Genomic DNA, 26,745 nt, shown 5'->3' with positions numbered 1-26,745 from the left:
CTCTCTGCTCCCATGCCATGACATCAGCTGGGACCAGTCACTTCCCATGGGTGTCCCAGCCAAACCAGAGCCTGGAAGCTCCCTGTGGCTTGTAGAGCAGCTCACACTGAGCATCCCTGACTGCTGCTGACTCAAATGAAGTGAATCAGGAAGTTCTGCAGAACTGTCCCAAAGCACTCGCTGCAAGCTGTTCCTCTCAGCTTTGTCTGAGTGCTGGAAAAGGAATGTGAACAGGGTAATGATGTTGTACACAAAGTTTTGGAGCACTCAGTGTTCTCAGAAATGTAAATAACACCAGAAAACACCACATGGGATATGTAAGCTTCTTTAATAATAATAAATTTATTAAGTGGCAAGAAGCCACTCTGCTTTGTAAACCGATTTTACTCAATCACAGTCCCTCTATTGTTTTCCTCATTTAACATGAATACATTCTGTAATTTGTATGTGAAACAATTACATAGAGATATGTTCTGAACCCTTCTTGCTGATTTTACTGGTCAGAAGAACATTAAAACATGCGGAAACAGCACCTTATTAAAACTATAGGCCTTTTCTCATTACATCTCCTTTGCTGCTAAGCTAAATTGTCTCTGAATAAGCCAAGTCTACAGAGTTTTTTTTTCCTTGTCCTGTGTTCTGAGATGTAGTGGGGCCTGCAGAAATGTCTGATAAAACCTCACATATAATAAGTAATTCAGACTTTGTAAGCAATAGCTGCAGTTGCTTGTTCAGACTAGAGAGAGCTTCTCATGCATTAATGCACTTGGTTAGGTTTTGTGAGGAGCTCAGAGGAGGACATGGCCTCTTCCTGATATAATTAGTTGAGCCTGGACTCTGCACCACTGATATTGTTCATCAACTGTGTGCACCAATAATTTAAAAAAAAAAAACCCAAAACAAACTAAACAATACATCAGGCTGTTTTTATCAGAAACAAGTAATAAATCTTATCATGATAGTAAAAAAAAAAAAAAAAAAAAAGGCAATTTCTCACATGTGACATTTCATTGCTTGAGAACAGATCAGTGCAAAGTGAGGTAACCCCACACCCCGGCAGGGCTGCGGCCGTGTCAAACCAGGCGCCGTCTCTTGGAGTCCCTCTCCATCTCCTCGGGGGGAGAGTCCCCACTGCACCCCAGGGGAGACACCAGGTTTAGCAAAGGGTCTTCAGAGGCCCCTCCAAACAGGGACAGCAACAAAGCCACGCCATAGCCAGTAGCTCGCTCGCCCTAGAACAAAACCAAAACCGCACAGTTCACACTTGTAGGATTTGGATTAGTTTTAATTTGGCTGCTCATCCAACGAGAGCCGTGGTGGTCAGCAGCCACAGCCAACCCCTGCTCTGTGCTGCTGTGTCCTCCCTGCCACTGGAATCTGGCCCAGCTGGATTAAACCAACACATGAGAACTGAGCTCCCACTGACTTGTGGGTGGAGAGTGGCCAGCATTGTTCAGGGCAGGGGATCTCCCACCCAGCCTGAGCATGGATTTGGAATATGAGCTGAATAAACGGGGTTTAAAAAAAACAGAAGCAAGTGGAGTGAATTGGCTTGGTTTTTAGGAAAGAGAAAAGAATACACACACGTTCCACCAAAAGGAGGAGAGAAAATCTCCAAGAGGGAATGTATTTTTGGAAGGATGATCAATTCTGGTCAATCATCTTAAAACAACATGGTTGAAAATGGAAGGCTGGGATTATTGCCATGAACAGAGACCAGGCAAGTTGTCAATGCTCACAATGATAAAGATGTCACTGATTAAAGTGGCTGCTAGAATATTTTAAAACCAAAATGAAAAACACAAACAGATGAAACTACCAAACCAAGAAATTCGCAATGGAGACGAGTCAGTGCTTTTCTAAAGGACCCTTCTCCACCTATTTCTGTCCCTCTGAACTGAATGGACACACTCCAGAGCCCCTGCAGGCAGCAGCAGGTGTGTTTCCCCAGCCTGTGTGCCCAGGGAGGGGCAGGAACACTCACAGCATGCACGGGAGCAGCGATGTCGATGTGCACCCACACCCCAGGCCAGTCGAAGCCGATGTGAGAGGCAATGAAGAGCCCAGCACAGGAGCTTGGGGTATTGTCTCGGTCCTGTGGGAGCAATAAAAATAGAGCTGGTCTCACAAGCAAAGAAAATGTAAATGTCCTGCATAGAGGAAAGGCAGTTACAGCTTAATGAATGGCCCTGAAACAGTCGGATAAACCAACTTTACTGTAAACCCTTGACTTAGTCCCTAGCAGCAGTGTGGCCCTGCTCAATTCCTTTTCTGCCCACACTCCTTTCTGCAGAGGTTTTGGAACCTCACTGCACACTGGAACTCTCAAATGCAGCAAAAGCAGCTGCAGCAATTCCGAGGCCTCCATCCTCATTTCCTGGTTTCTGCACTCCCAGCTACTTCCTCTGCTGGTGATGTATGATCTGAGGAATGTCCATCTTGATTTCCTAAAAGGGCTCCATCCAGGAATTCAGCATTCATTCAGAGCCATGCTTAAAAGGCAAGCAGCCCAAAGATACCTTTGCAGCAGCTCACCCTGTTTAAACCTGACACTAAAGACAGTCTGCAGAGCCCCAGGAGAAAGACACTGAAGACCAGGACAATATGGACCATTTATAAAAGGTGCCCCCATGAAGAGCTTTCAGCAGGACAGCTCGTTGTCTAGAAAACACACATCTTTATGTAACAGAGAAATTTAAAAGAAAAAACAAATCTTACTGCTACAGAGTTCTTCATATCAGCTACAGCAGAGGTAAATTCACTGAAGTGGAGCTCAGGGCAGTACACCAGAGGATGGACCAAGTCTCCACAGTTCCTGCCAGCTTTAACACAAGCCTTTTCCCATTCTTCATTATTGGTAAGAACAGCAGCATGGTATTTTCCTGTAGCAATTCCCTGGTGAGGTAAAGGACAAACTCAGGAAGAAGTCACCTCCCACCACTGCTCATCAATATAACCTTGTACAAAATAGGAACAGGTGCTAGAAAATAATAGCGTTAAATTTGTACCCTTGTATCACTCTGTGTGTGACTTGAAATAGAAGCCATTTCATGGACAAGAAAATCCTGATCACTATTAACAAATCAGTTCTGGTAATTATAAATTAAATTGCAAACATGCAAACATGGAGTACTGGCCTGCTTCCATCAGCTGCTGATGTCACCAGAATACTACTTTTAATTTAAGTATGCAAACGCAAAAAAGTTGCATAAAGAACAGAAAAGAAACTGAGTTATAAATGTAGAGTGTTGTACCTGAGCTCCAGTAAGAGTGGCCATATCCAGAATGATATCAGCTCCAAGGTCTTTGCAGGCGTAAGCGACTCCATCAGCCAGGATCAGGCGACCTTCTGCATCAGTGTTGTTGATTTCCACAGTTCTGGGAGGAAGAGAGGGCATGTCAGACTGGAGAGCTTCAGGCTGGAAGTCAGGACTCACCTGTCTGGACTAGAATACTTGAGAAAGCAGCCTCAGGCCTCATGTGCTTCTCTTATTTGACCCTGCAAGTCTGTGGGGCTGCTATTCCCCAGCTCCAAGCATCCAGACAGAACACACAAGGAAATGAGAGTACTGTGGCAGGCTCTGCCTGTTGAACCTGTGTGATGCCTTGTTGGGATTCTACAAATTACTGCCAAAGATGTAACATCTGTCCTTAAAAGAGATTCTGATGCCCTGTCTTTGCTGCTTTGCCACACAGTGCAGCTGCAGAGGGACACAGAAAACTGGTTCTACCACAAAACCACCTAAATCTGAGGGCTTTAAGGCAAGTGCAGCTCATGATATACATGTATTTTTATGTATATTTATACACCCCACAGGAAAATCTAAATACACTTAAAACTCACTACTATGGATGTCTGGAATGCAATTACCAATATTTAGGGAAGCTGATTTAGGGACAGCCTCACAATCTGCATGGCTCTCAAAGTAACACAAAAATGATGTTTGTTCTGTTTATGGGAAAGGGATAGATACAATCTTACTTTCCAGAGTAAAGAACATGAATGTCATCAGGTCTCGTTGCACGTGGTCCCACTGCGTTCTCAGCCAGACAAAAAACAGCATGAAGATTGTCCTTAAACCCCTGTAAGAACCAGAGGGAAGAAATGGCTTTTGACTCACATCAAGCTGATTTATTGGGACTGAAGTCAGTGAGGGATTAAGACTTCTTGACAGCAATGCTACAATTTTCAAAGGAAATCTGGTTTTAGGACAGGTGGGTGGGTGTTAGTTCTTAAATGTGTTGTTCTTGCTGGGAGGAACACAGCATTTTTAACCCGTTTTGTTTTTTTCCCTTAGCCTCCTCTCTTCTGGTTTATCTCATAATGCTCTAATTTTGATTTAAAGTCAAGTGCTTATGTGGTTATGGATGGTATTTTAAAATGGATGATGATTCTGTTATTTATACAGCAGCTGTATTGTGTGGAGGGATTCTAGGAACTGACAGGGAGTCAGCAGCATTTAACAAATGAAAACATTGTTCCTCCTTAACTGGGATAGTTAACCTTAACAGCAGCAAATTCTGGGGGAAAACCTGGGCCAGTTTTATTCTTAATCTCTTGATAAAAGTCTGTGGCTGAAGAAATCTGGGCTTGCTGAATCAGCTCATGTTCTGAAGTCTGAAGGGCAAAGGCATCAATCAAAACCTTTCAAAATAACGGGCAGCATTTAGAAGCCATAAAGTAATTCCAGTTTCTAGCTCAGCTGGTGGGCAAACAGCATTGCTGGAGATGGACCTTCCCTCCATGACCCAACTATTCACAGAGTCTCACTGGAGTTTTCTCCTCCAAGAGAGACACGTTATTAATCTACTGTCAAAAAGTGAAAATCTATTTCCAGCATCAGGTACCTTTTCCTGAACCTCATTCTGCCTGCAGCTCTTCAAAAGAAGGATTCACTATGCTAACATGCAGGATCACGTTAACAAGAAAGAAATCAAAAATTTAGGTCAATGTTTTTCTCTTCTCCCTTGTGTTGGAAAGCTCACAATGGAGGAAATGCACCTTTCTAGGAAAAATCACTTGTTTACTTTTGCCATCCAAAGCCTTTTAAAAACATGTTGTGTAACTGTTGAACAGCATGCAGGCAGGTATTTTATGAAGATGGAAAATAACCTCTACCCCTCCTCCCACTGAGCTTTCTATCCAACACACATTTCCCACTTCAGTCTCTGTGACAAAGCATAGCTCAGTGAAACCTCTTCTACCTTTCTTTTATTCTTAAAAGCATTAAAAAAAAATGAAGCCTTGAAACACTAACAACAAATTCTCCCCACTACCTCTCTGAACACATTTTCTGCAGGGATGTCATTTACAGGTCTTCTCACACAAGACTGTAAAATTTAGCAGTGAGTTCATTCTTTTGTTTTTACATATAAAGGCATATAAAGATTTCTCTGGGCTCAGTTTGTCCAAATACATCACTGGCAGTTTATTCACTGCTGCAGTAATTGTGTATGAACTGACAGATCACTTGTGCTCACATCTACTGTGACTGTGAAGGGAACTTCTCTCAGTGCAGACAATCACACACAAAACTACTCTGGAAACAAGGACTGAACCACTGAAGGATGTCCCCCATCCATGGCTATCCCAAAATTTCCCAAAGCACTACATTCCAGCTCTTGTCGCTTGCAGACCTCTGACATAACTTTCTGAAGGATTTAGTTATGCAAGGTAGTTATTCTGCCTGAGATACAGCTCACAAATCTGTTTTCAATTTTAATTCTCAGCAGACAACTGTGAAGTTCACAATCTTTCCATATCAAACATGCTGTTAGGGCCAAGGCACAGAGCTAGACTATTGAGAAATGGGAATTTGGCACTGATCAGCCCCTGGACAAAGCATCCATCAGATCTATGCATTAATCTGCAGCAGTAAATATATTTTGAACTTTGGATACTCCTTGGAGGCAATAGCTGCTCTGTCAGCAAGACTCAGTCACTGGATTTGTGGAGAGGGCAGAGTTTTACTGGCAGCAGCCACTTTTCCCCAGTTTGCATAGTTGAAGCGCAATAGGAATATTTGTAATTCTTCGTATTTCAATACCTGGCTTCTTCTCAGCTCCCCCACTACTTTCTGACCACAGAAGCAAACCAGCAAGGAGCTCCTGATGACACTAGAGCTGCTATTTCCCCACTAGGTTAATATTAGACCTGGCACAGGATTTGGAATATAGAAAGACTTCATATCCCAAAGTCACTCATCCCCTTCTTCGCTAAGGTGACAACAGCTGCCCCAAATCCCACAGCTTAAACAAAATCAGCACTGGATAACTCAAGTATAGACCTGATTCAAGGAACTAGAAACCACTCAGTCCACAGAACAAACCCTGAAATTCAAGGAAGACCCTTAAAAAAAAACAGCACTCAAGGAATTTCTCACAATTCTCAAGATCCCAGTAAAGACGTGAAATATTTTCCTGGAATAGCAGAAAGAGCAGAGTGGCTCAAGCTCACTAAGAGCAGTGGCAGGTCAGAACTTCAGGATTAGACAGGCTTCTGTCTCTGGGAATATATCCAAGCTCCTTGGCAGTGCTGGGATACATGATATCAATTAACACATTTTACTTACTTGCTTTACAGTGGCTTTGAAGGCACCCAAAATAGCAGCTGCTCCACCACAGTCTCGTTTCATTCCAGGCATAGTAGTCTGTTTAAACAGAACCATAGAAATTTTTTTTGTCTTTGAAAGAGAATTTCACATTAATGCCTGCTAGAACCAGTGTTTCTGATGCTTCTGAGGCTCTGGTTTTGACAGTACTCAGCTGTCAACAACGCAAACAAGGAACATGAGCCTCTGCTTATTGGTGGATCTGGTCTTGGAACTGAAAAATACTAAACCTGGGCTGCTAAACTTAAAAAGTACTTACTTAAAAAGTAAAAAGAAAAATGTTGTTGTGTATAAGTTTCACACTGAGGCCAACTCCAAGTGGTTTTGGTTGTCTTTGAAACCAGAAATTAAACATCTTTGTTCCTACCTCATGCCTTTCAGCAGGCAATATTTAAAAGGCAAAATATCATGTTGCTATTGAATTGTTCTGTAGTGGTCCTTGAAGCCCATTTGGTCTTCTCCCCTGATAGTTTGTGTCCATATGGATGACAAAAGATCAAGCATTTAACTCAATAAAAAGGTACTTTTGTTTCCTACAGACATTATCTGAACTGCTTTCATCACAAAACAACAGTGTAAGCACAGGCACCAGCAGAACAAATGCTTCTGTACCTTTCCCTTGATGCTGAGTCCTCCAGTGTCATACACAATACCTTTGCCCACCCAGGCAATGGTCTGTGTGGCACCATCTGGAGTGTGACTGAGAACTGCCAGGGCTGGAGGATGCAGAGCTGCCTTTCCAACTCCATAGATACCTGGAAAACAGAGAAATAAACCTGTGGGGAGGGAAGACTGCAGGGAGCCCCTGTGGGTATTTTCTTGGAATACTATGGGCAACAAAAGAGTTTCAAAAATGTGCAAATGAAACATTACAATAGAGATGGCAAAAAGTCATCTGTTATGAAAAAAGTGGAATACTCAACAAGATTTACCTCCAAAGCCTCTCTCTTTCAGCTCCTCATCTCGGATAATGGTAGGAGTAATCCCAAGATCCTTACCAACTTTTTTGATTTCCTTAATAATTCAGAAAAAAGGACACTGTCAATCAATCATCAGGACACATTTGTGCCTTTCCACACAAATGAGTACCCAGGTTAGAGGAGTTCTTGTGATCTTTGAATGCATACACATACAAACATTCACAATTTTGGGAGTGGTGCTGCCTTTCTGATGGCCTAATTCCACTGACACATCCTTGACTTACTATGGCATGAAATATAAATTTGACCTTTAGGCTCTGCCAGTGAAAGAAATCTTCTGAGGTAAAGGACAACTGTTCACTCTATTGGATCATGATGTAATAGGACAGAAATAATTTAATTCTCAACAGCTTTCCAGATCTTTATGATGAAGCTCATTTGAAAATATGTCAACTGTCCCTTAATTTCAGTAACTCTGGTCCCCATCAGGTTTAAGACAAGAATCCAGTGCCATGACCAAATGAGGAACTCATTTTTTCAGCTTCTTAGTGCCCAACTTCAAGCTGTAAACTCTGCCTCCTTCCAACTTTACACAGTTCCACAGAACGTGAAAGGCCAAAGGAAGAGCCTGAGCACCCCTGGTTTGATTTTCTTCCCACTGCTGACACTCAGCTTTCATTGAGAGACAGCAACACTTGGGTTTGATTACTGCAGTCTAGACTTGCAATTAGCAATTCTCACTCATCAGGTGCATCACCAACCTCCAGGAAGTTGTCAGTGTTCATCTCGTTGCACGGGGTGTCCACGATGCGCGCGGCCAGCCGGACCCCTTCGGTGGCACTGGCCAGGCACTGCAAACACAAGGGAGGACACCTGGGAAGGGGCTGGCCTTTGGCACAGCTTTGCATTTATCCCTCTGCAGATGTGTGGCTCCTCTGGAGCATGTTAATGCTTAACTGCCATCACCACAGGCACTGCACAGTTAAACAATGTCAGCCAAGCTAACCATTAGTTTTTGTACGTGTCCGACTTATTTTTCTATGTGCTTTAATTTCTAAGCAACTGTATTCCTTTACCCAGCACACTGGTGTTGCAAAATTAGTATCTTTCTCCATTATGAAAGGGAGACCAAGAAGGCAATGTGAGGTGGAGGAATGAAAGATAAGAGGCAGCTAATTCAGGAAGTCACAATGAGCTTACGGGCTGCCAGGGCTGGAAACCTGCAGAGATTGTGTAATCTGCGACATGGGAAACTGCAGAGTTTGTACAGGGCAGGCAGAGTGGCTGAGGGCAATAAAGATTACTGCTGTGACTGTGTCCTATATGGCAGGCCAATGGGCAAACTGGAATATTTCATGTTTGTGTACAACATGCACTGTTTCCTGATTTCTGTGGCAAAATGGGCTGACCCTCACCTGGACTGACCAAAACTTATCTAAGCAAGAGGGGACAGAATCAAAATGGTCAAGCAGCCAAGGCTGTTTCCCTGGATCAGAATGATTCTCCTGGCAAAAAAAGGACCATGAAGACACCAGGCACCAAGCTTCAACTTTTAACTCCCATGAACTAACAACTTGAAGCTGTAAGACCTGGGGGAAGGAAACTTTGTGCAAGCTCTCCAGTAGCCACACTACACTGAGGACCACACACAGCACTGGGGTGAGTCAAGACGGGTTTCACAGGAATCTGAGGTGTTGGACACTCATGCTGAGGCATCTGAAGTTTGGCTTGGCCAGACCAGCCTAAGGACTCCATACATTTGTATCCCAGCACACTCCTAAACCTTGGCTTGCTTTGGAATGGTTCCCAATTCCTTGCAATTACTTCTGATTGCTTTACTGTCCCTAAAGGGGTAAGGACCTCCTCAGGAGCCAAGCTCTGTCTGGGTTATTCCCTGTTAGGGCCATGCAGGTAAAAGGAGGTGCTCTAACCCCAAGGCCAAGCCCCAGGGGAGCAGCATGACTTCCAGAAATAAGCTGTGCCTGTGTTTGTGTTTCCAGAGTGCTCCAGAGAACCTGGATAATGGCAGCCTTTAATAAGTGCCCTGTAAAGCTCTGACAATCCCTGCTAGTCCTCACCATAAAATACCCTGTACAGTGCAGTAGGTGTAAAATACAATATGCCAAGGGAGAGGTTTAGATAAAAACATCCTACCACATGCCTCTTCCATGCTCTGCATTAGCTGTCTGGTGCTGGTTGAATTTAAGGGGTGCAAACTCAGCTAAGAAGAAGCCAGTAATATTTTTGGCATTGACATCAAGGGTAAAAACAGGAGGTAGAAATAATTGCAGCTTTGTTTTTAAGTTAAAAATAACCCAAGTGGTTTGGAATCTACCTATCTGAAGGAACTATTTTTGACAGCAGCTATGCTTTTTCTGATTTGGGGCATGGAAAAATGGAGTGATCAAGAGTTGTACTCTCAGCACGCCTGTCTTTGCCACTTTGCTGAAAACCGGGCTGGCACCATTTTCTGGGGCCAAATCAGTCCATGGAGTAAGGATCGAGCACAGAGGAAAAGATACTGAAAAAAAAAATACTCTAAAGCTGTAATTCTGGGAATTGCAAATGAAGCAACACCATATCCTTTGTCAAATCCATTGCCAAAGCTTTTAAGGGATTTCTGTAACCTCACTGACTGGTCAGTGACTGAAGGAAGTATCCATCTGTACTGAAGCACAGAGCCCGGATCACTGAACAGGGAGTTCCCTAACGGATTAACAGCAAACCTTGGAATAGCTTTTAAGTTTATGGATCTTGAAGAGGAATGACCTGGCATGCCAACAGTTACCTGATGTGGAGTTTCCTCTCTGTAGCAGTTAAACAAGGGAAACAGTCTTTGATTTTCTGCCATTGAAAGATGACTTGGACATATTTCACTGTCATGTACAGCTCCAAGCTGTTTTGTTTCTTAGGGTCTTGTTTCTGGCTGCAGTTCTACCAGAAAAACTCAGCCAGAGGTACACCAGACAGAAATAGCAGAGGCCATATGTGATCCCTGTTAAGAGACTTTTAGTGGCTTCACTGTGATGTTCACCTGCACACACAGCTTTTGCCTGGGTAGAAAAAAGTAAGAAGCCCACACACTAAAAGCAGTGTAATATTAAAGGCTAAAAAAAGAGTTTGCATCTGTGATACACAGAGAAGAGACATTTTCTTTCTGCTGTTTGTTTGGTGTTTTCCATCCCTGAAATCTAAATTCTGAGTAACATCCTGAGCATCTGCTGCAGTAATATGTTCAGTATTTCTAGTCACAGATGCTGTGAACTGATCAACTTCAAGGAACCCTGAGCTAAGATAATTACACAACACTTATTCCAGAGGCAGCTGGAGACAGATCCATTTGCACATGCAGCAAACTGAAGAAAAAGATGACAGAAAACGCCCAAAATCTTACTTTAAGTGTTGCCAATTCCATTGGTCCATTGTTTTGGCCAACCAGGAAGAATTCCACTGTGACAGTTTTCTTCTCTGTGCGTCTGGAGGCGCTGGACCGATGTGTGAACAGGGGGAAGGCCCTGGCCAGGGCACAGGCGGAGGCGAAGACTTCAGAGCGCTCACACACCATCTGGAACAGCAGCCAGCAGCAAAATATGTCACACACCAGGTGGGGAAGGATGCACTTAAAAGGATCTGTTACTTGGGGTATTACTGGGGAAGAGGGGAAAAAATGAGGTGGGTGGGAAATAACTGAACCCTGAGTCAAGACAAGCTCATTCATCATGTTTTGCATGGACAGGGAGGCAGTGTGAAAGTATTCCAGTGAACTGGTCCAGTTCATTTCCCATATGGAAATGAATTACACTGCTGGAATTAGTTCATCCTTATAAGGGAGCTGGACTGCTGTAATTACACCAGTGCAATTAACACAGATCAGGACTAAAAAAAGTCACGAGAATCACCAATATCTGCTCAAAACAAATATAACGAAGAAATTACATGAGAATGTGCAAACAGAAATTGTATGACTATGTGGCTAATGTTAACCCAAAAGTTTGTTAACAGGTAGTTTATTTTTCTTAAGTTCATTATAGAAATTACCAATGGATTGCAGTTTTAGTTGAACATTTTCAAAGGGTAAAAATTAGGTAGAGTTATTACTCTTACAAGTAAGTTGTCCAAGTGAAGAGTACTATTAAATTTATTCACTGACACTGACTGTATGAGTCTTCTCCAACAACCCACAAATCTGATATTTAATTATTAATTGGAGAACCCACAGAAACAAATAAATTAATCAGGCTCATAGAGAAGATGACCAAAGAAGTCCAAGAGCTAGTGCTGCAAAGGACTCACATTGGAGCATTACTTGCATCAAGACTTTTAAAACTCACTGAACAACACAAGCAAGGCACCTCTCATGGGTTCTGTGATACAGACATAACACTCTCCACTTAGGCTACATCAGTCTCCTGAAGCATGTGCTGACATCCCAAATCCTAGCTCAGAAAAAGCCACTAATGGTTCGCTTTGCATGGGCATTCCTCGTTGAAGATGTTCCATAGGAATCCAGACTTAATTTCCTCCTCCAAATGTGCTTGAGCATGCACAAGCCATTACAGTCAGGTCTTGCCTACATGTCAGTGCAAAACCACTCATGTCAGTGTAATTATATCAGTCAAACTTGTCCACCTCCAGTCTCCTTGGAGACAGCTACAACCCGGAAAAGTCGAGAAAACACTCGCTAGACATTTCACCAGAAGCATTTCAAGAGCCACTTACAACAATGCATCTGTTGACCCCTCCTGGCAGGCAGTTCCTGACCAGACGGGTGATGAACTGCGCTGCGGACGGGCTGTTGTGCCGGCTGACCCTGGACGGCAGCGCGGCCACCGTGGCATAGTTCAGGTACAGGGGACAGCTGTCCGTGGGGTTGGGATTCAGAGTGCTCAGAGCAGACTGCCAGATCTGGGGAGAAACGAAGGATTGAAACACAAAGAATTGTGCCAGACTTTCTTTCCCACCTCACTCCTGCTGTATTTAGGCAATTTTTAATGACAGGGCTTTAGGTGTTGGAAACAAAGAAATTGTGCACAAGAACCTCTGGAGTGAAAAGAAACAGGAAATTTGACAAACCTGTTCATTAACCAGAAAATAGAAATGTACTTTCCATTACAAGCATCTCCTTTAAGCCATATGAATTACAATCTAAAACCACACTGTTTAGTGCACAGGCTGGTTCAGAGCTTTCTTAACTTGAAACAGTTTTTCTAGTGATAAATAGAAGGACTGATTTACTAGCTCCGAATTATTATTTCACATAGCAATTTAATTAAAAACAAATAAAACCAAGAAGGGTAAATATTGTCTTAAGAGACTGGGGAGCCCCGTATAACAACCCCTGCCAAATATCTAGCGACCTAAAAAGCCGCAATGCAAAACGTTTATCATTCTACCACAAGCCATCACCACCACTAAACAAACAGGTCCGCAGCTCCCACCGCAGTGGCTGCGGGCGGGGAGGGGGCTCTCAGCGCTCACTGCAGCCGCCCCCCGTCCCCTCAGCGAGGGCAAAGCGCCTTTCCCCCGCCGGGGTGGGCACAGGGGCTGCGGGAGCGGCTGCCCGGGCGGCCCCGCCGCAGCAACAGGCTCGGCCCGGCCCGGCGCGGGGGTCCCCGGGGCACAGCGGCGCTCAGGGCCGGGCCCAGGGCCGGGGCAGCGCAGCCCCCGCGGGCCGGGGCGGCCGCCGCACCACGAGGCCGCCGGGCCGGGCGGGCAGGCGGCGCGGGGGCCCCGCGGGCGCTGCCGGGCTCTGAGGGGGCGCGGACCCGCGGCGCGGCCTCACCTCCTCGGTGACCCGCGGCTGCAGCTTCCCCCGCAGCTGCGCCCAGGGCAGGCGGTGCAGGTTGTGCAGCTGCCCCAGCACGAGCAGCGGGCGGCTCTGCGGGTCCGCCTCGCCCGCGCTGGCCTGGAACTCCAGCTGCACGTTCGCCATCTTCCTGCCCGGCCCGGCCGCGCCGCCCCGCCCCGGGCCCGGCCCCGGCTCCGCGGGGCGGGGACGCGCCGGTGCCGCGGGAGCGCCGGGCACGGCCAGGGCAGAGCCGGGCACGGCCGGGGCAGAGCCGGGCACAGCGCTGAGCCAACAGGGATTTCCCAGTGCTGCTTTCATAGTGCACTTGCATGGTGGGCTGGAATAGAATAAGCTGTTTATTCTGATTTTTTTTTGTAGTTGCCAAGCGCCTCCTGTTCATGTTTGGTCAGCGGACAATTATCAGAATCTGGTGATTTGGAAGGACCCCACAGATATGATCGAGTCCAACTCCTGCCCTGCACAGACACCCCGACAATGCCAGCCCGTCCCTGGGAGCGCTGTCCGAACGCTCCTGGAGCTCAGACAGGTTTGGTGCTGTGACCACTCCATGGAGAAGCTGATGCTCATTGAGCTGCAGCCAGGAAAGCAGGGAAGGTCTGTGCAATCTTCCACCTACGCGGGAAGAGTGAATTCTGATGCATATAATGGAAATACACCTAAAAAGAAAAACAAAAAAAAACCAAAACCCAGGCTAAATTCCAGAAAAAAACACTTCCTTAGAGTAAGGTCTTTGAAGGGACATCACAGAAACTTTATTGAAAGTAAAAGTTGTAGGAACATCTGTTGCAGAGGTCAGTCGTGCATCCTCACAGATGGGACAGTAACTCAATATACAGGCTCCAACTTTAACGAGTCTCTTTACTGAGCCACAGAAAATACTGCTCAGGGGTCCACTGTTATCCCAATACATAAGAGCAGCGTGGGAGTGAGAGGACACACAGCAATCACTTCAGGATTGAGATTCCAAAGATTCCTCCAGGCAGTAAGCTCCCAATCGTCGAGTTCAAAATCTGCTGTTCCTGCTGCTCGAAGCGTCCAAAACCAGCACATTCCCTGAATCCACGGCATCTGAAAAGCAAATAAAACAGCAGGAAACACTCACCTAACCCACAATCCTTTTGTTGCAGTTAAGGGCAGCAGAGGAGGGTCCGTGTGAAGGGAATGGACTGAGGAAATCAATTTTATCTACAGAAACTCCCTGTGAACGTCCCACCGCCAGCAGTTGCAAACATTTCTATTTGTCTGAGCTCCACCAGAAGCTGCAGCAAGGACCCATCTTCCAGTTATTGATCCTCTACAAGTATTCACGGAATTAAGCCAGTAAAATATGATCTTACACAATCCACCATAATTAATATGCAAAATTATAATGAATTCACTGTTTTAATGAGTTTTGTTTAAGGTGGTTGTTTGGTTTGGGTTTTTTTAAATAGTAGCACATTTTTTTCCAACAAAATCAGTTTCACTGTCACCTATCCAAGAATTTAAAGTTTGCAGGTTTCCAAACACTTAAACAAAAGAGTTAAGACTCTTCGGTGCTGTGATTCATGAAAGTAAACCTTAAATCAATGCAATCTAGGCAGTGAACACAGCATTAAGTATAGATATCCCAATTTTTAGCACATTCCAAAAATCAGCAAGCGAAAACCCAATTCTTCCACATTACTTTTCAGTTTCTAGAGAAAACTTTCAGTAAAAATAATTTGTTATTACAGTGCTTTTAATACTGTCCTTTCAGCATCTAATTAATTTCTGTTAACAAGTTGCAGCTCATTTTTTGCACGCTCCCATGCATTTCAGTGGAGAAACTGTGAACAAGCCAACAGCTTTACAGGCCACTCCCACCAGGTGAGGAGACACAAACCCTTGGGAGATGCTTTAGCAATGCCGTTCTGAGCAATGTTCTGCTCTTTAGCAAGGAATTTGAGCTTCCACACAGGCTGAGAAGAATCCAGCACCCAGGAAGAAGCCCCAGGATGAGAAGGTCCCAGCTTTGCCTGCAGCAGCACACAGAGATTTCCAGGGCTGGGCAGAAGCGAAGGCAGGAGGCTCTGGCAGCTCCTGGAATACCTGAGGAGGCAGCAGCTGCTGTGGCTTTTCTGGGCTTTCATTGCCCAAAGGCACAGACAGATCCCCTTTTGTGGGGATACTCCCACAAAGCACAGCATCAGGTTTGATTGAACTGCTGACATTATTCAGACTGACTCAAAATAAGCCACACACCAGCAAGGATTTAGAATCCAGCCTGTCCTGAGCTTTCTTCATCTACAGAATCAAGCTTCAATAAATTCCAGCTCAAGTCACATATGACACTTGACATCTGAGTTTAACCTTATTAAAAATGCATTCCCTTGTACAGAATTTGGGTTGAAAAAAGGTAGACAGTGGGCACTCATGGGAAATATCTCTTGACAATGCAAAATACATTGTGCTACAGAAAGTTACTTTTTTTAAAAAAAGGTATTTCATGCCACTGCCACTTTCATTTATTATGAAGAACAGAAATGTGTTAACATCACAGAAGTATGTTTCAGTTTATAATTTAAATTAAAAAAAAAAAGAGTAATTGCCCAATTAGGTTGGATGTGTTTTATTACTTCTTTGAAACCATCTGCCATGATAAAATGTCAAAAGCACCTGTCAAGACAGAAATAAATAACACGATCTCATGTTAAAGAGAAAGTTGCAAGTACAGTATATTAAATTATAGCAATTTGCTGCTTCACACCCAGTGATGCAGACAGCACGAGGGAGACAGTAGTTTTACTCACGATCATTGAAAGATCTATCACCAGAACAGGGGAGCTGCACACACAACACAAGCCTCATTCTTCCTTTCACCAATTTACTCCATGAATTCAATGAAGAGTTTGAACTGGCAGTTTTGGTGGTTCAACATCCCCTTTCTCTAGAGGTAACAAGAGTGGTACAAAGCTTTTCATAAGCCCCACAAAAAGCCAAGGCTTTCATGTTTTTGCAGTCTTTGCTTTCAGGTCCATCCCTGAAAATGGTCAGTTTAAAGCCACATCTCAAGTCCTCTTTAGCACAGAGTCAAGAAATTCGGGGCAGGCGACAGATGCAACTTCAATATCATAGTGTTTTGAAACTGCACTTCTGGAGCTTGGAGCAGAACATCTCTGCAGGTCTATGGGGAGCACTTGTATCAGTCAAAAAATGAAGGAAGTTACAGTCCCTTTGGGAAAAAAAACCCCAAACATATAAAAAAATCAGTATTAAAAACATTAAGACAAGGCCTCTACAATTGCACACCACTTCAGGCCTGAATTAAATTAAAAGTATTCTATTACTTTTATGTTGCCTTAATTTCTGTTGTACAGCCTGCAGCAAAGTTTTCCACTGAAAAGAGCAATGAAAACCCCAAATTCTCCACTGAAGGCCTTGTAAAATGTCACTTGCATGACATCTCTCATGGTCAGTGAAAGACCACGAACACGTCCTCTCCCCAGGCTGACATTTGAAAGAGAATTTTCTGTCAGGGAAAATGGATATAATATTTACTGTAGTGAAGCCTTCTTATACAAAAAACATAACCCATATGGACAAATGCATTGTAAAATAAACAACTTTTACAGCAGCCACAGTTTGAAACATCCAAGACCCACTGCAGCAGGACAGAGAGATTCTCTTTTTGAGTTTCTACTCCATTTTTTTTCAGGTTAACTTCACTGCTTTAATGTAATGTCTGTACTTTAAACTAAAAAAATAATGCCTGAGAAAAATATATGATCATCCCAATGAAGGAAAATTATTCCCATGATTACTCAAGCTCAGAATTTTTTTTAATTAACTAAATGTGTTAAATTATGCCAGTGATTACATCTTGTTATTTACAAGATCAAGTACCTCTGATTCTTAGTAATGGTGCAGTATCTAAATTAAGATCACAGGGGTTGGATTACGTTCTGGTTGCTAAAAGCTTTCCTTTTTAGCTGTCTATCCAGTTCTTTGGACTTTTTGAGTCTGGAAGAAAGGGCATTCAATCAAACAATTTTGCATCTCAACAAATTTTACATCAAGATCAATTTTTGATATCCAGTCGCATTGACTCAGTAACATGGTTTAAATTTGAAGCCTATAACAATTATGACATAAGAATATAGAAGACAACACATTTTGTTAACAGTAACACACTAATTACTGTAGTCACTGGTAAACTTCAATTTTTAATTATTCTTAAATACTGTGTTTCAAAATAACTCTGCATAGAACGCCAAATTTTTTTTTGTGTGGGAGCATCAAATTTCCTGACATTTTCCATATAATCCTTACAAACACCTCACAGATCACCAAACTTGTACTTTGAAGAATTCTACGGAAACATTGCACAGACGTTGCACCACAAGGGCTCGTACATTCAAAGGCAGCTTTCTGGAGTGCAGGTCCATCCATTCACATTGGGAAAAAAGTTCACAGAAACTCCAAAAATGAGAAAATGAAGCGAAACCTAGTGTAACTTTACACCAATAAGAACAACAATAAGGACAATTACTATAACAAACAAAATTAAAATAACGAGCATCTTCCGATTCTTCTTTTGATATTGCTCTGCCTATAAAAAGAGAGAGGAAAGAGTTAATAATCAGATTTCTGCAAGGCTGAAGTACAGACTCTTCTTTAGTATAAGTGAAGTCCATGTATTTCAAACTGCTCTTTGGTAACCTGACATCTCATACAATGCATACTGCAGGCAATTCCCACACAGTTCCCACACAATTCCCAGCTCTGATCTACACCAGAAGCTCCAGCTCCAGTAAATGTGCACTGAAGTCACATCCACCCGTGTTAAAGACTCAGTTTGCTGAGATAAGATTCCTGTATCATATTTGAAGGACATTAAAATTCACAACAAACTTCCTTTCTTAATAGGCACATTTGTTGTACCTGGTCAGCTGTGCATTTTCATTTAATTTCAATTAGAACTGAAAGCTTTATTTTTGAGTTGGTTCTCAAGTTTTCTGCTTCATTCCTTCTTTCTTCTAACCATATTTTGTCATTCCTCTCCTCCTTTTCCCAGGGGAATTAATAGCACACAACATAGAGAAAACTCTCCAAAAGCCAAATGAAAGTCTACTAATAGAAGCTAAACAAAACAAAGCTTGCATTTTGTTTTTAATTAATAAGCCTTCAAAATAAAACCAAAACAAAATGACCACAAAACTCTGATCTGCTGAGATCATTGTTTTTACAACTTTTCAGGTGTTCATAGCAAAAGGTTCACATTAAAGCAAGAGGTTGGACCTGACATCTAATGTTAGATGGTAAGGGAAAACATTAATAATTATTCTTTCTGCTCACATGATTGAGATAATGTTTTCAAACTAAAATCTGCAGTGAGGTACCCAATAACCAGCCCTATTCCCAAGTGCCTGGCTTTTCAAACAGAGAAGGAATTGCAGACAGGTCCCACCAGGTCAGCAGTATAAATATCAAAGCACATTGGTTGGATGCCCAGAAAGTCATTTAAGAAATTAACTCGAGGCATCAAGCATGACATTAACAGAAGTTATATGAAGAGCTCCTCCTACAGTACAGCCAGACATTTCATACTGTACAGAAGGAATTTCTAAAAGGGGCAATGTCCAATTGAAAACTGACTGAATAACTTAATAGCTATTTAATTATAAAAGCTTATTAGATATGCAAAATGGGTTAACTGTTCCATCAGCTTACCTTATGCAGTTGTTTTAGGCCCTCTTCAGTTTTCATACATGACTGTTCAATATTATAGTCAATTCTATCTAGAACTGTTCCCTAAATAAAATGGAGAAAACAAGCACCAAATTGAACCTAAATGAACCTCATAAAGAAAATGTTATCATAAGCAGCAGAGTAATTAACTGCACTCAGCGAACAGCTCATGAACTATGTAAACAATGAACTCTTACAGAACTAGTTGGGACTTTATTAAACAACTCCCTTGCTCAGCTCCTAATAGCAGCTCTGTCACTATCTCACATCACATCCCTAAAAATCATCTTGATTCCAGACCAGGTGCTTTTGGCTGACACATTTACCATAAACTGAATCTCTGGGAAAAATAACCAAGAGAACTTTGGCTTTCTACACTATTTGTATTTTTTTAAAGTCTAACACACATCACCAGTTGAATTATTATTCACTTATCTTCATTAACTCAACCTGTGCCATATTTAAAGCAGAGGAAACCTGAGCATGAAGAAGTAAATTAGGAAAAGCAAGTCTGGAAGCCTTCACACTACATGGAATGTCCCATTTCTTACTAACTCTGCACTGTCAATGTACCTGTTCTACTATCATTGCTCCCAGGTCCCTAAATATTTCATTGAGATCGGAGATTGACTGCACAATCTGACGGATTTCTCGTTCCCTCTCTTCCACCATCAGTGTGTTTTGCTCCACCAATGCCAGCTGGTCATCTGTAAAACCCTGTTGAAATACAAGATTTACACATTAAACTTAATATTAACAGTATGAAAATATTAGAAATAATTACAAGGATAAAAAGATTTCATAACTCAGATATTTATTATCTGAGAAGAGAAAATGCAATTCATATTGAATTTGTGCAATATTATTTTAACTTACTCTGTCATAAAGGGTATCATCCTCTCCATCATCCATCAGCGGGACTGAGGTGTCAAAAAAGTGTTTGGACCTTTCTTCTCTATTCTTCATACCTGTAAAAGACAAACTATGTTTGAGCATGATATTTAAGCCCACTATAATCAGGGTAAGGTCTGAAGCACCAGACAGAAAAGCACCAAAAAAAAAAAAAATCTGGGCAGCAAATGGCATAAATCACAATATTTAAATTTTAACTATCAGGCTCACTATTTAACAAAAGCATAAAAAAATCAACCAGACTTGCAAGACTGATTGAATCAGTGATTTTTAAGTTTTTATGTTTCATGAAGTTAAAAAATTTAGGAAAGTTAAGAGCCTTGAAGTGTGATCACCCCAGGCTATTTTGTAAAAAATTCTCTTAGGAACACTCCTTGTCTGAACAGCGATCTTCAGTTCCACCTGTGCCATTTATACCACAGGAGGAAGAAATATCAACTTTAAATTTGAAAATAAAGTTTTTGTGCATTTCTTTCAAGATTAAAATAATCTGACTCAGCTTAGAACTGAACCAAACAAAATCTTACTTTTAAAAAGAAATGGTTCCACTTCCAATCTGTTTATGGATGCAGAATTTTAGTTTATCACAGACTAGCTCTTAAGCTTTATCTATCCCAGCCTGCCATCTGCAGCAGGTATCATGGCTGAAGACCAGTATCATGGCTGCTTCACCAGAGTAACAGATGCAACTTTGCAAACCACAATTTGAGAAGCAAAATGCATAAAAAATGTGGATGAGTGAAATACTGTTTCATTGATACACTCAACTATGACACTTCTTCTTTATCAACGAGAAAAACAAATAGAACAAAGCAGTTTGAACATGGGCTGTGAACCAGGAACTGTCCAATTCTAACCTCTAATTAGTCCTGTGTGCATCACTTAACCCTTCTGTGCTTCAGTTTTCCCGACCATGAAAATAAGCACACCTCAGTGAGTGCTTTCCACAGAAGGGAACCATGCATTACTGTTACATCTCTTATGCTTACGTTTGAGATAGTCAGACTGTGCATGCCTAAAGTTGGTGGAGAGATCCTGAAGGGACTGTGCTAAGGAAGACACTACATTCCTGAGAACACGTGCTTCTTGTTCTGTACAAGTACGTGACCTGCTCTGCAACACCTGGACTGCTCTCTGACATCTGTGGAATAACTGAGAAAACAATTCCATTAGTGGAAAAACGTACAGCAGCATACACCTTAAACAGCACGTGGCAAAAGTGCCACACTGAAGACTATATTTTGATTTCTACATTTTTTAAAGTGATTTTTAAATTTTCCTCAGAATAGACATCTGCAGATTCAGATTTCTCTGAGATAACTGTAAATTTGATTTGATTAATCTCGCAATCCTGTTCCAAGTAGAAAATCAAACAGGTAAGGGAAACAACAGGGAAATTTAAGTGACTCATTGGGAAGTTCAGAGCAGAGCCCAGGACTTCTGGCTTGCTCCAGCACTGACCACAAAATAAATCCTTTGCTCAGAGCAAGCCTCTGCCTCATCCTAATGCATTAAAGATGTGCCAGACTGGAGGTTTAGGACCCAAAGCACTCTGTACCTGTGTGATCTCCTGTGTTGTTATTTCTATTGCCCGTTCCTCTTCACTGCTGTCATCCAGTGTGGGTCTGTTCAGATGTTTATCATGAAGACTGGCTAATTCTTTCATCTTCTGTTTAACCCTGGCAATATCATACTGAATCTAAAACAGAAAGGAAGAAAGGGAATTAAATTCATGCTTCAGGGAAAAGTGTTCTGACAAATGTTAGACAGAAATCACTGAGAGAAATCTGTAACATAAAAGGCAGACCAAATATTATTAAAAGCCACATAAAAAGCTGACTAAGAAACTGAATACTCTTAATATAAGACTTTGAGTTTGCTACTTTTTTAAACCTGCTTGTTAATCTTAGACAAGACTGCTGCTTTCAAATATGCTTCATAAAACTGGAATAATATTTTTATAATTATACAGCATCACAGCAAGAAGATTTAGCCAACTTCCAAAAAAATAAATGAAAATTCAGGTCACACCTTCAACTTTGTCAGATACTGAATAGCTTCAACTCAGCAGTAGAAGTTAAATGCCATGCTTTCAACCAAGTAATTAAAAATAAATCTGTAAGGATGAGTATGATAGCAGTAAAAAGGAGAGCATCTTTCTGCACAATGGGCTCTGTCCACAGAAACTGATGAGCCAACATGTGTTCTGAGTGTACATTTAAGAAAAAAGGTTTTCTGAAACTCAAGAATAGCTTCACACTCCAAATACTGGAAAAGGTTTTTAATTGGATGCTTCCAGAATCATTCCCTTGTGTTTGTCCAAATATTTTCATAACTTGCAAGGCATCCAGATGGCAGAGGTAGGAACATTCTCCTTCTAGAAGACACTAATGTTTCCTGTTTTCAAACACTGAACTGCTCATCCTCACCATTTTAGGGTCTATTCAACTGGACTCCTCACCAGCTTCAAATAAAATTCTTACTAAAAAATTACTTAGAATTCAAACTAGAATTCTTATTGGAATCTTTCTTCCAATACTATTTCTGCCACAAAACTGAGAGAATGTGAGTGACAGCAGTAACAAATCCCTCCATGGGAAGGAGCTGTGTGCTGGATGTACCAGAGCCGAGCACTCACTTCGTCTGCCCCATCAACCCATTTGGGAGGCAACCGCTTGGTCACTCCGATGGCTGCCTCGGGATCCAGGCTTATCCCCGACACCAGGGCCATGCGATCATCAGCCAGCTGCAGAGGGGAAAAAAAACAGCAAATCAGCTTGATTCTAATTAGATCCACATCCCTGAGCATCAGAAAAAGTGCATGTATGCCTTCCCGTAGAAATTAACCTCAGAGATGTGTTAGCTCGTGATCAAACATCTCGTCTCCTGGTTTGGCCCTCTGGGTTAGGCTCCTGCAGCATCTGAAAGCTCAGAGTTACTCTTAGAATCAATTCTTAGCAAATTTTCCAGGAGGAAAGATGGTATTGCAGTGAGAATTCAAGTAGCTCTCGTATTGGTACATTTCTATCAGACAATTCACAGCCAGTGTTGCAGCACAGTTCATATTGGGTCTGGCATGTTTGAAAACTGCATTTGGGAAAATCTCAGAAAAAACATTAATTATAACTGCTTGTTCTCAAACAATGTTATTGTGAAGAACAAACATTTTTGCAAAGTGACATGTAACTCAAGTGGTTAAATTACTTAGTTAGTGATAATTAAATTGTGCTAAACACTAATAGCCAAGGCAGTACTAGAGATGATCATCAATGATACCACTTACAACATTAACTAATTACTTGGGAAAGCTTTCATACAAACACTTCCCTTCCTAGTTTCTTCCAAATTTGTAATTTTTCTTTATCAGGCCTGGAAAGTTTTGTGGTTCCCTACCCCATCCCTTTTTAAAAAACAATCCCCCATCCTTCCTGAGTGACTCTTTCTTGAAAGCAATTTCTGTATCCCTTATTTTATTTCCTGATCAATAAAGTTTGCATAATTTATGCACAGCATGAAGAATAGTTAATGGCTTCACTGTGCAAAGTCACTCTACCCCACGTGTGCACAATGAGTCAGACTGGTTCATACATTTATCTATTCACAATATAATATCATAAAATGCTTGATTTCTCTATGCAGCCTATCCTACTGTGCAAAGACACTTCATCCTATACAATGAAATTTTATAAGCTAGTAGAATAAAGAAAGAATATTTTAGCTCAGTGACGCAGACTTCATGCAGCATGGTAGAATAAAATGTGAAAAACAATACCTCATCCAGCTCCTGAAGTGATTTGTGGATCCCATCAGCCCCATCCAGTTAGAGACAGCAAAAGATAAAAGGGAAAAAAGAGACATAGGACAGATATAGGGCATGGTCAGTTGAGAAAATACTGATTTATTTTTAAAGCATGATAGTTTACCAAGAACAAACAAACTGGCTTTTAAGACATGGTTAATCAATAAATACATCATGATATTGCATTTTAAGTCAGCATTTTGCCTAATGTACCAACTCTTAAAAGAAATATTTCAGTTCCTTGGTAAACAGCAAGAACATAAGAGATCAAGTGCAGAGCTTGGTTTGTTTTACAAAGTAATTGCACGGTGAAGTTTCTAAATACTGAAATGTCAGGCAGAAAAGCTGCAGTAGAATACAGTGAAGAATGACAGCAAGGGCAGTCTGACTGCAGCACTCAGCATCCACTGGGGTTGACTATGATTGGAGGGGCTACAGAGAAGCTTTTGTAGGACAAGCACCCCAATTCTTACAGCATCAAACAGACAGCAAAAGACAAAATGCAAAAGCAAATGTTCAGTCACTTCTGTACACACTTGAGCTGTGCTCTGCTTCCAGGGAACATTAACCCTGCAGGGATCTAAAAAAATACACAAGGACACGAATCTGCACCTTCCCTGTTCATCAGTCCTTGCACTGGGGAGGGGATGTGTGAGCAAAAGGATATTTCACTCTAAGATTAACAAAGTCAGACCTAAAATTGGACAAAATCTTTGTGGTTTAACAAAGCAGCATCAGCTGATGACCTCTTATGAGATTCCCCAAGCTTTTGGAACAGGACTCTACTGTAAAGATGCTGCTTTGATTGTCTGACTTTAGGAAGGCAACTCTTGACAGGGAATTCTCACAGCAAAGGATTTCTGAAGGAGAAAGCTGGAGATGAACTAAGGGAAGCCGAAGTACTGCAGGCTGGAATTTGCCACCCTGCCCTGCTGGCACACAGCAGCTCTGCCTGGGGACACCACCCAAGGGAAATCTGCAGCTCTGACAGCAACAGGCACCTAAAGCCATGAGAGGCAGACAGCTCACACTGAAACTTCACACTTCTTGCTGAAACAGCTCACTTGTAGAGACTCTGGGACTCTGAGATTCCCACCAGGGCCAAAAATGACTCCTTTCACCCACTGCACAGATGGACAATTTCCAGTCACTGAGAGCCTCCACTGCATCCGAGTGAGCAGCCCAGCAAAACCCTTCAATTAATGTTAACAAACACTGCAAATAAATATTTGATGCAGACGCTAAATGTTACTGCATTGGCTGCTGAGTAAAGTGCAGTTTCATTGCTCAGCAGTAGTGAGTTCAAAACATCACTACCTTTTCTAGCTGGTATTTTAAAAAACCCAAGGATCTACAGAAGTGACATAAAAATAATGAACAAGTGCATGTATGCCATAAATGCAGAGCCAAAGTACACATGTAAAATACAAATTACTATTGACATTTCCTGTTCTGAAAATGCAATTTAATACACAGCTTATTAGGCACAGGTGTAATAAAGTTAGCAATGAACAAAGACCATTGACAGCAACAGGAAGCGCTGCTTTTCCTAACAAAAATGCATTAATGTAAAGCTATTTAGAGTGATGAGACTGCCAGCAAATATTTACTGGTGGCTATGACAAATAAATGATGAGTTTAAACAGAAAGTGTGAAAACCTGAGCAGAGCTGAGCTGCCAAGCAACACATCACAGCCTGACTAGCTCAAAACCTAGAAAAAGTTACAGAAACTGCCTCTGAAACAGTAACTTTTGGTAGTTTCTGTGGAGCTACACTAGAATCTAACTCTCTCTCACAGATGTATTTGTATTTAGGGATAAACAAAAAGTGCAATGAACATCAGAGCAAGTTATGGAGAAATTGAATCAATGGGAATAAACTGTACCAGTGTAATTAACAGTTCCCACAGTGAGGTGAATAGAAGAGTTCTGCTTTATGAATTTATTTCATTTTGGAGGTAAGGAGGCATCAAAAACCTCCTGTCAATGCTAGCACGAAGCTGTTAGAACAGTAACTGATTTATTATGCCCGAAGCGAACAGAGATGCGAGCAGCACACACAGATCTCTTCTATTCCTTTAACGTGAAGCAGTGGGAAAAGAGGAATCCACAGGGTGGGGAAGGAGGGGCAGAGGAAGGAAGGTCGGGGGAGGGGGGTTTTGAGGAGAGGGTTGAGAGGAAGGGAGAACCGGGGCGGGTGAGAGGCCGGGGCAGGGCAGGCGCGGCCGCCCGGCAGCCCGGGGCGCGGCGAGTACAGAAGGATGAAGGGAGGAGACTCACCGCAGCAGCCATGCTACGTGAATTCAGAGGGCTGGAGGAGCCGAAACTACTCACTTGCTCGGCCAGCAGCTGCCGGCTCTGCACCGCGTTGTTCCGCAACAACAAGAACGCGTCCGTGAGACGCCGGGTGGCCATGGCCCCCCGCCCCGCCGGGCCCGAGCCCAGCCCGGGGCCCGCGGCAGACGCGGCGGCCGCCCCTCAGAGGGTCGGGGCGGAGACCCGTGCGAGGGCCGTGAGCGGGACCCCTCAGAGGGCCGGGGCCGGGACGCCCCTGGGCGGGACCGGGACCCCCCAGCCCGGGCCCCCGCGGCCGCCGGGCGCCGCCATCGCCCCGGCCCGACCGGCACTTCCGCGTTGTGCAGCGCCCGCCGCCTTCCGGCCGCCCGCCCGCGCCGCTCCGCCCGGGACCGCGGCCGCGACAACGGAGTTCCGCTCCTCCGGCGGCCGGGGCAGGAGCGAACACGGCCATGGCCATGGCCAGGGTCATCCACACGGCCATCCCCATGGCCATGGTCATCCACACGGCCATCCCCATGGCCATGGCCATCCACACGGCCATCCCCATGGCCATGGCCATCCACACGGCCATCCCCATGGCCAGGGTCATCCACACGGCCATGGCCATGGCCAGGGTCATCCACACGACAGTCCCCTTGTCCATGGTCATCCACACGGCCATGGCCATGGCCAGGGTCATCCACACGA

The 26,745-nt window shown here is 43.1% G+C and overlaps 2 protein-coding genes across 5 annotated transcripts; both read right to left on the bottom strand.

The window, feature by feature from the left end:
* Positions 1 to 309: 309 nt before the first annotated feature.
* On the bottom strand, positions 310 to 13,516 carry NPEPL1 (aminopeptidase like 1). The gene is made up of 12 exons (XM_058850726.1): positions 13,314 to 13,516; positions 12,251 to 12,436; positions 10,926 to 11,096; positions 8,293 to 8,382; positions 7,544 to 7,625; positions 7,224 to 7,366; positions 6,573 to 6,650; positions 3,983 to 4,083; positions 3,255 to 3,378; positions 2,719 to 2,895; positions 1,985 to 2,095; positions 310 to 1,232 (listed from the first exon to the last, which is right to left on the bottom strand). Exons 1-12 carry the CDS (start codon positions 13,461 to 13,463, stop codon positions 1,074 to 1,076), a joined length of 1,572 nt encoding a protein of 523 aa, XP_058706709.1. The 5' UTR covers positions 13,464 to 13,516; the 3' UTR covers positions 310 to 1,073.
* Positions 13,517 to 15,914: 2,398 nt separating this feature from the next.
* On the bottom strand, positions 15,915 to 26,420 carry STX16 (syntaxin 16). 4 transcript variants are annotated; one of them, XM_058850570.1, is made up of 9 exons: positions 26,041 to 26,420; positions 23,734 to 23,745; positions 22,600 to 22,707; positions 21,520 to 21,660; positions 20,951 to 21,113; positions 19,926 to 20,017; positions 19,623 to 19,766; positions 19,032 to 19,112; positions 15,915 to 17,910 (listed from the first exon to the last, which is right to left on the bottom strand). In XM_058850570.1, the coding sequence occupies exons 1-9, from the start codon at positions 26,173 to 26,175 to the stop codon at positions 17,806 to 17,808; spliced, it is 981 nt and encodes a 326-aa protein (XP_058706553.1). In that variant the 5' UTR covers positions 26,176 to 26,420; the 3' UTR covers positions 15,915 to 17,805. The 4 variants fall into 4 exon arrangements, with proteins under 4 accessions (XP_058706553.1, XP_058706555.1, XP_058706554.1 ...); XM_058850572.1 differs by having other exon boundaries at positions 23,734 to 23,778; positions 26,095 to 26,420; XM_058850571.1 differs by lacking the exon at positions 23,734 to 23,745 and having other exon boundaries at positions 26,041 to 26,419.
* Between the last annotated feature and the right edge of the window lie 325 nt (positions 26,421 to 26,745).

The sequence above is a fragment of the Poecile atricapillus genome, chromosome 15, assembly GCF_030490865.1.
Source record: "Poecile atricapillus isolate bPoeAtr1 chromosome 15, bPoeAtr1.hap1, whole genome shotgun sequence".
Lineage (NCBI taxonomy): Eukaryota > Metazoa > Chordata > Aves > Passeriformes > Paridae > Poecile > Poecile atricapillus.
This window is presented reverse-complemented; position numbering and strand designations above follow the sequence as displayed.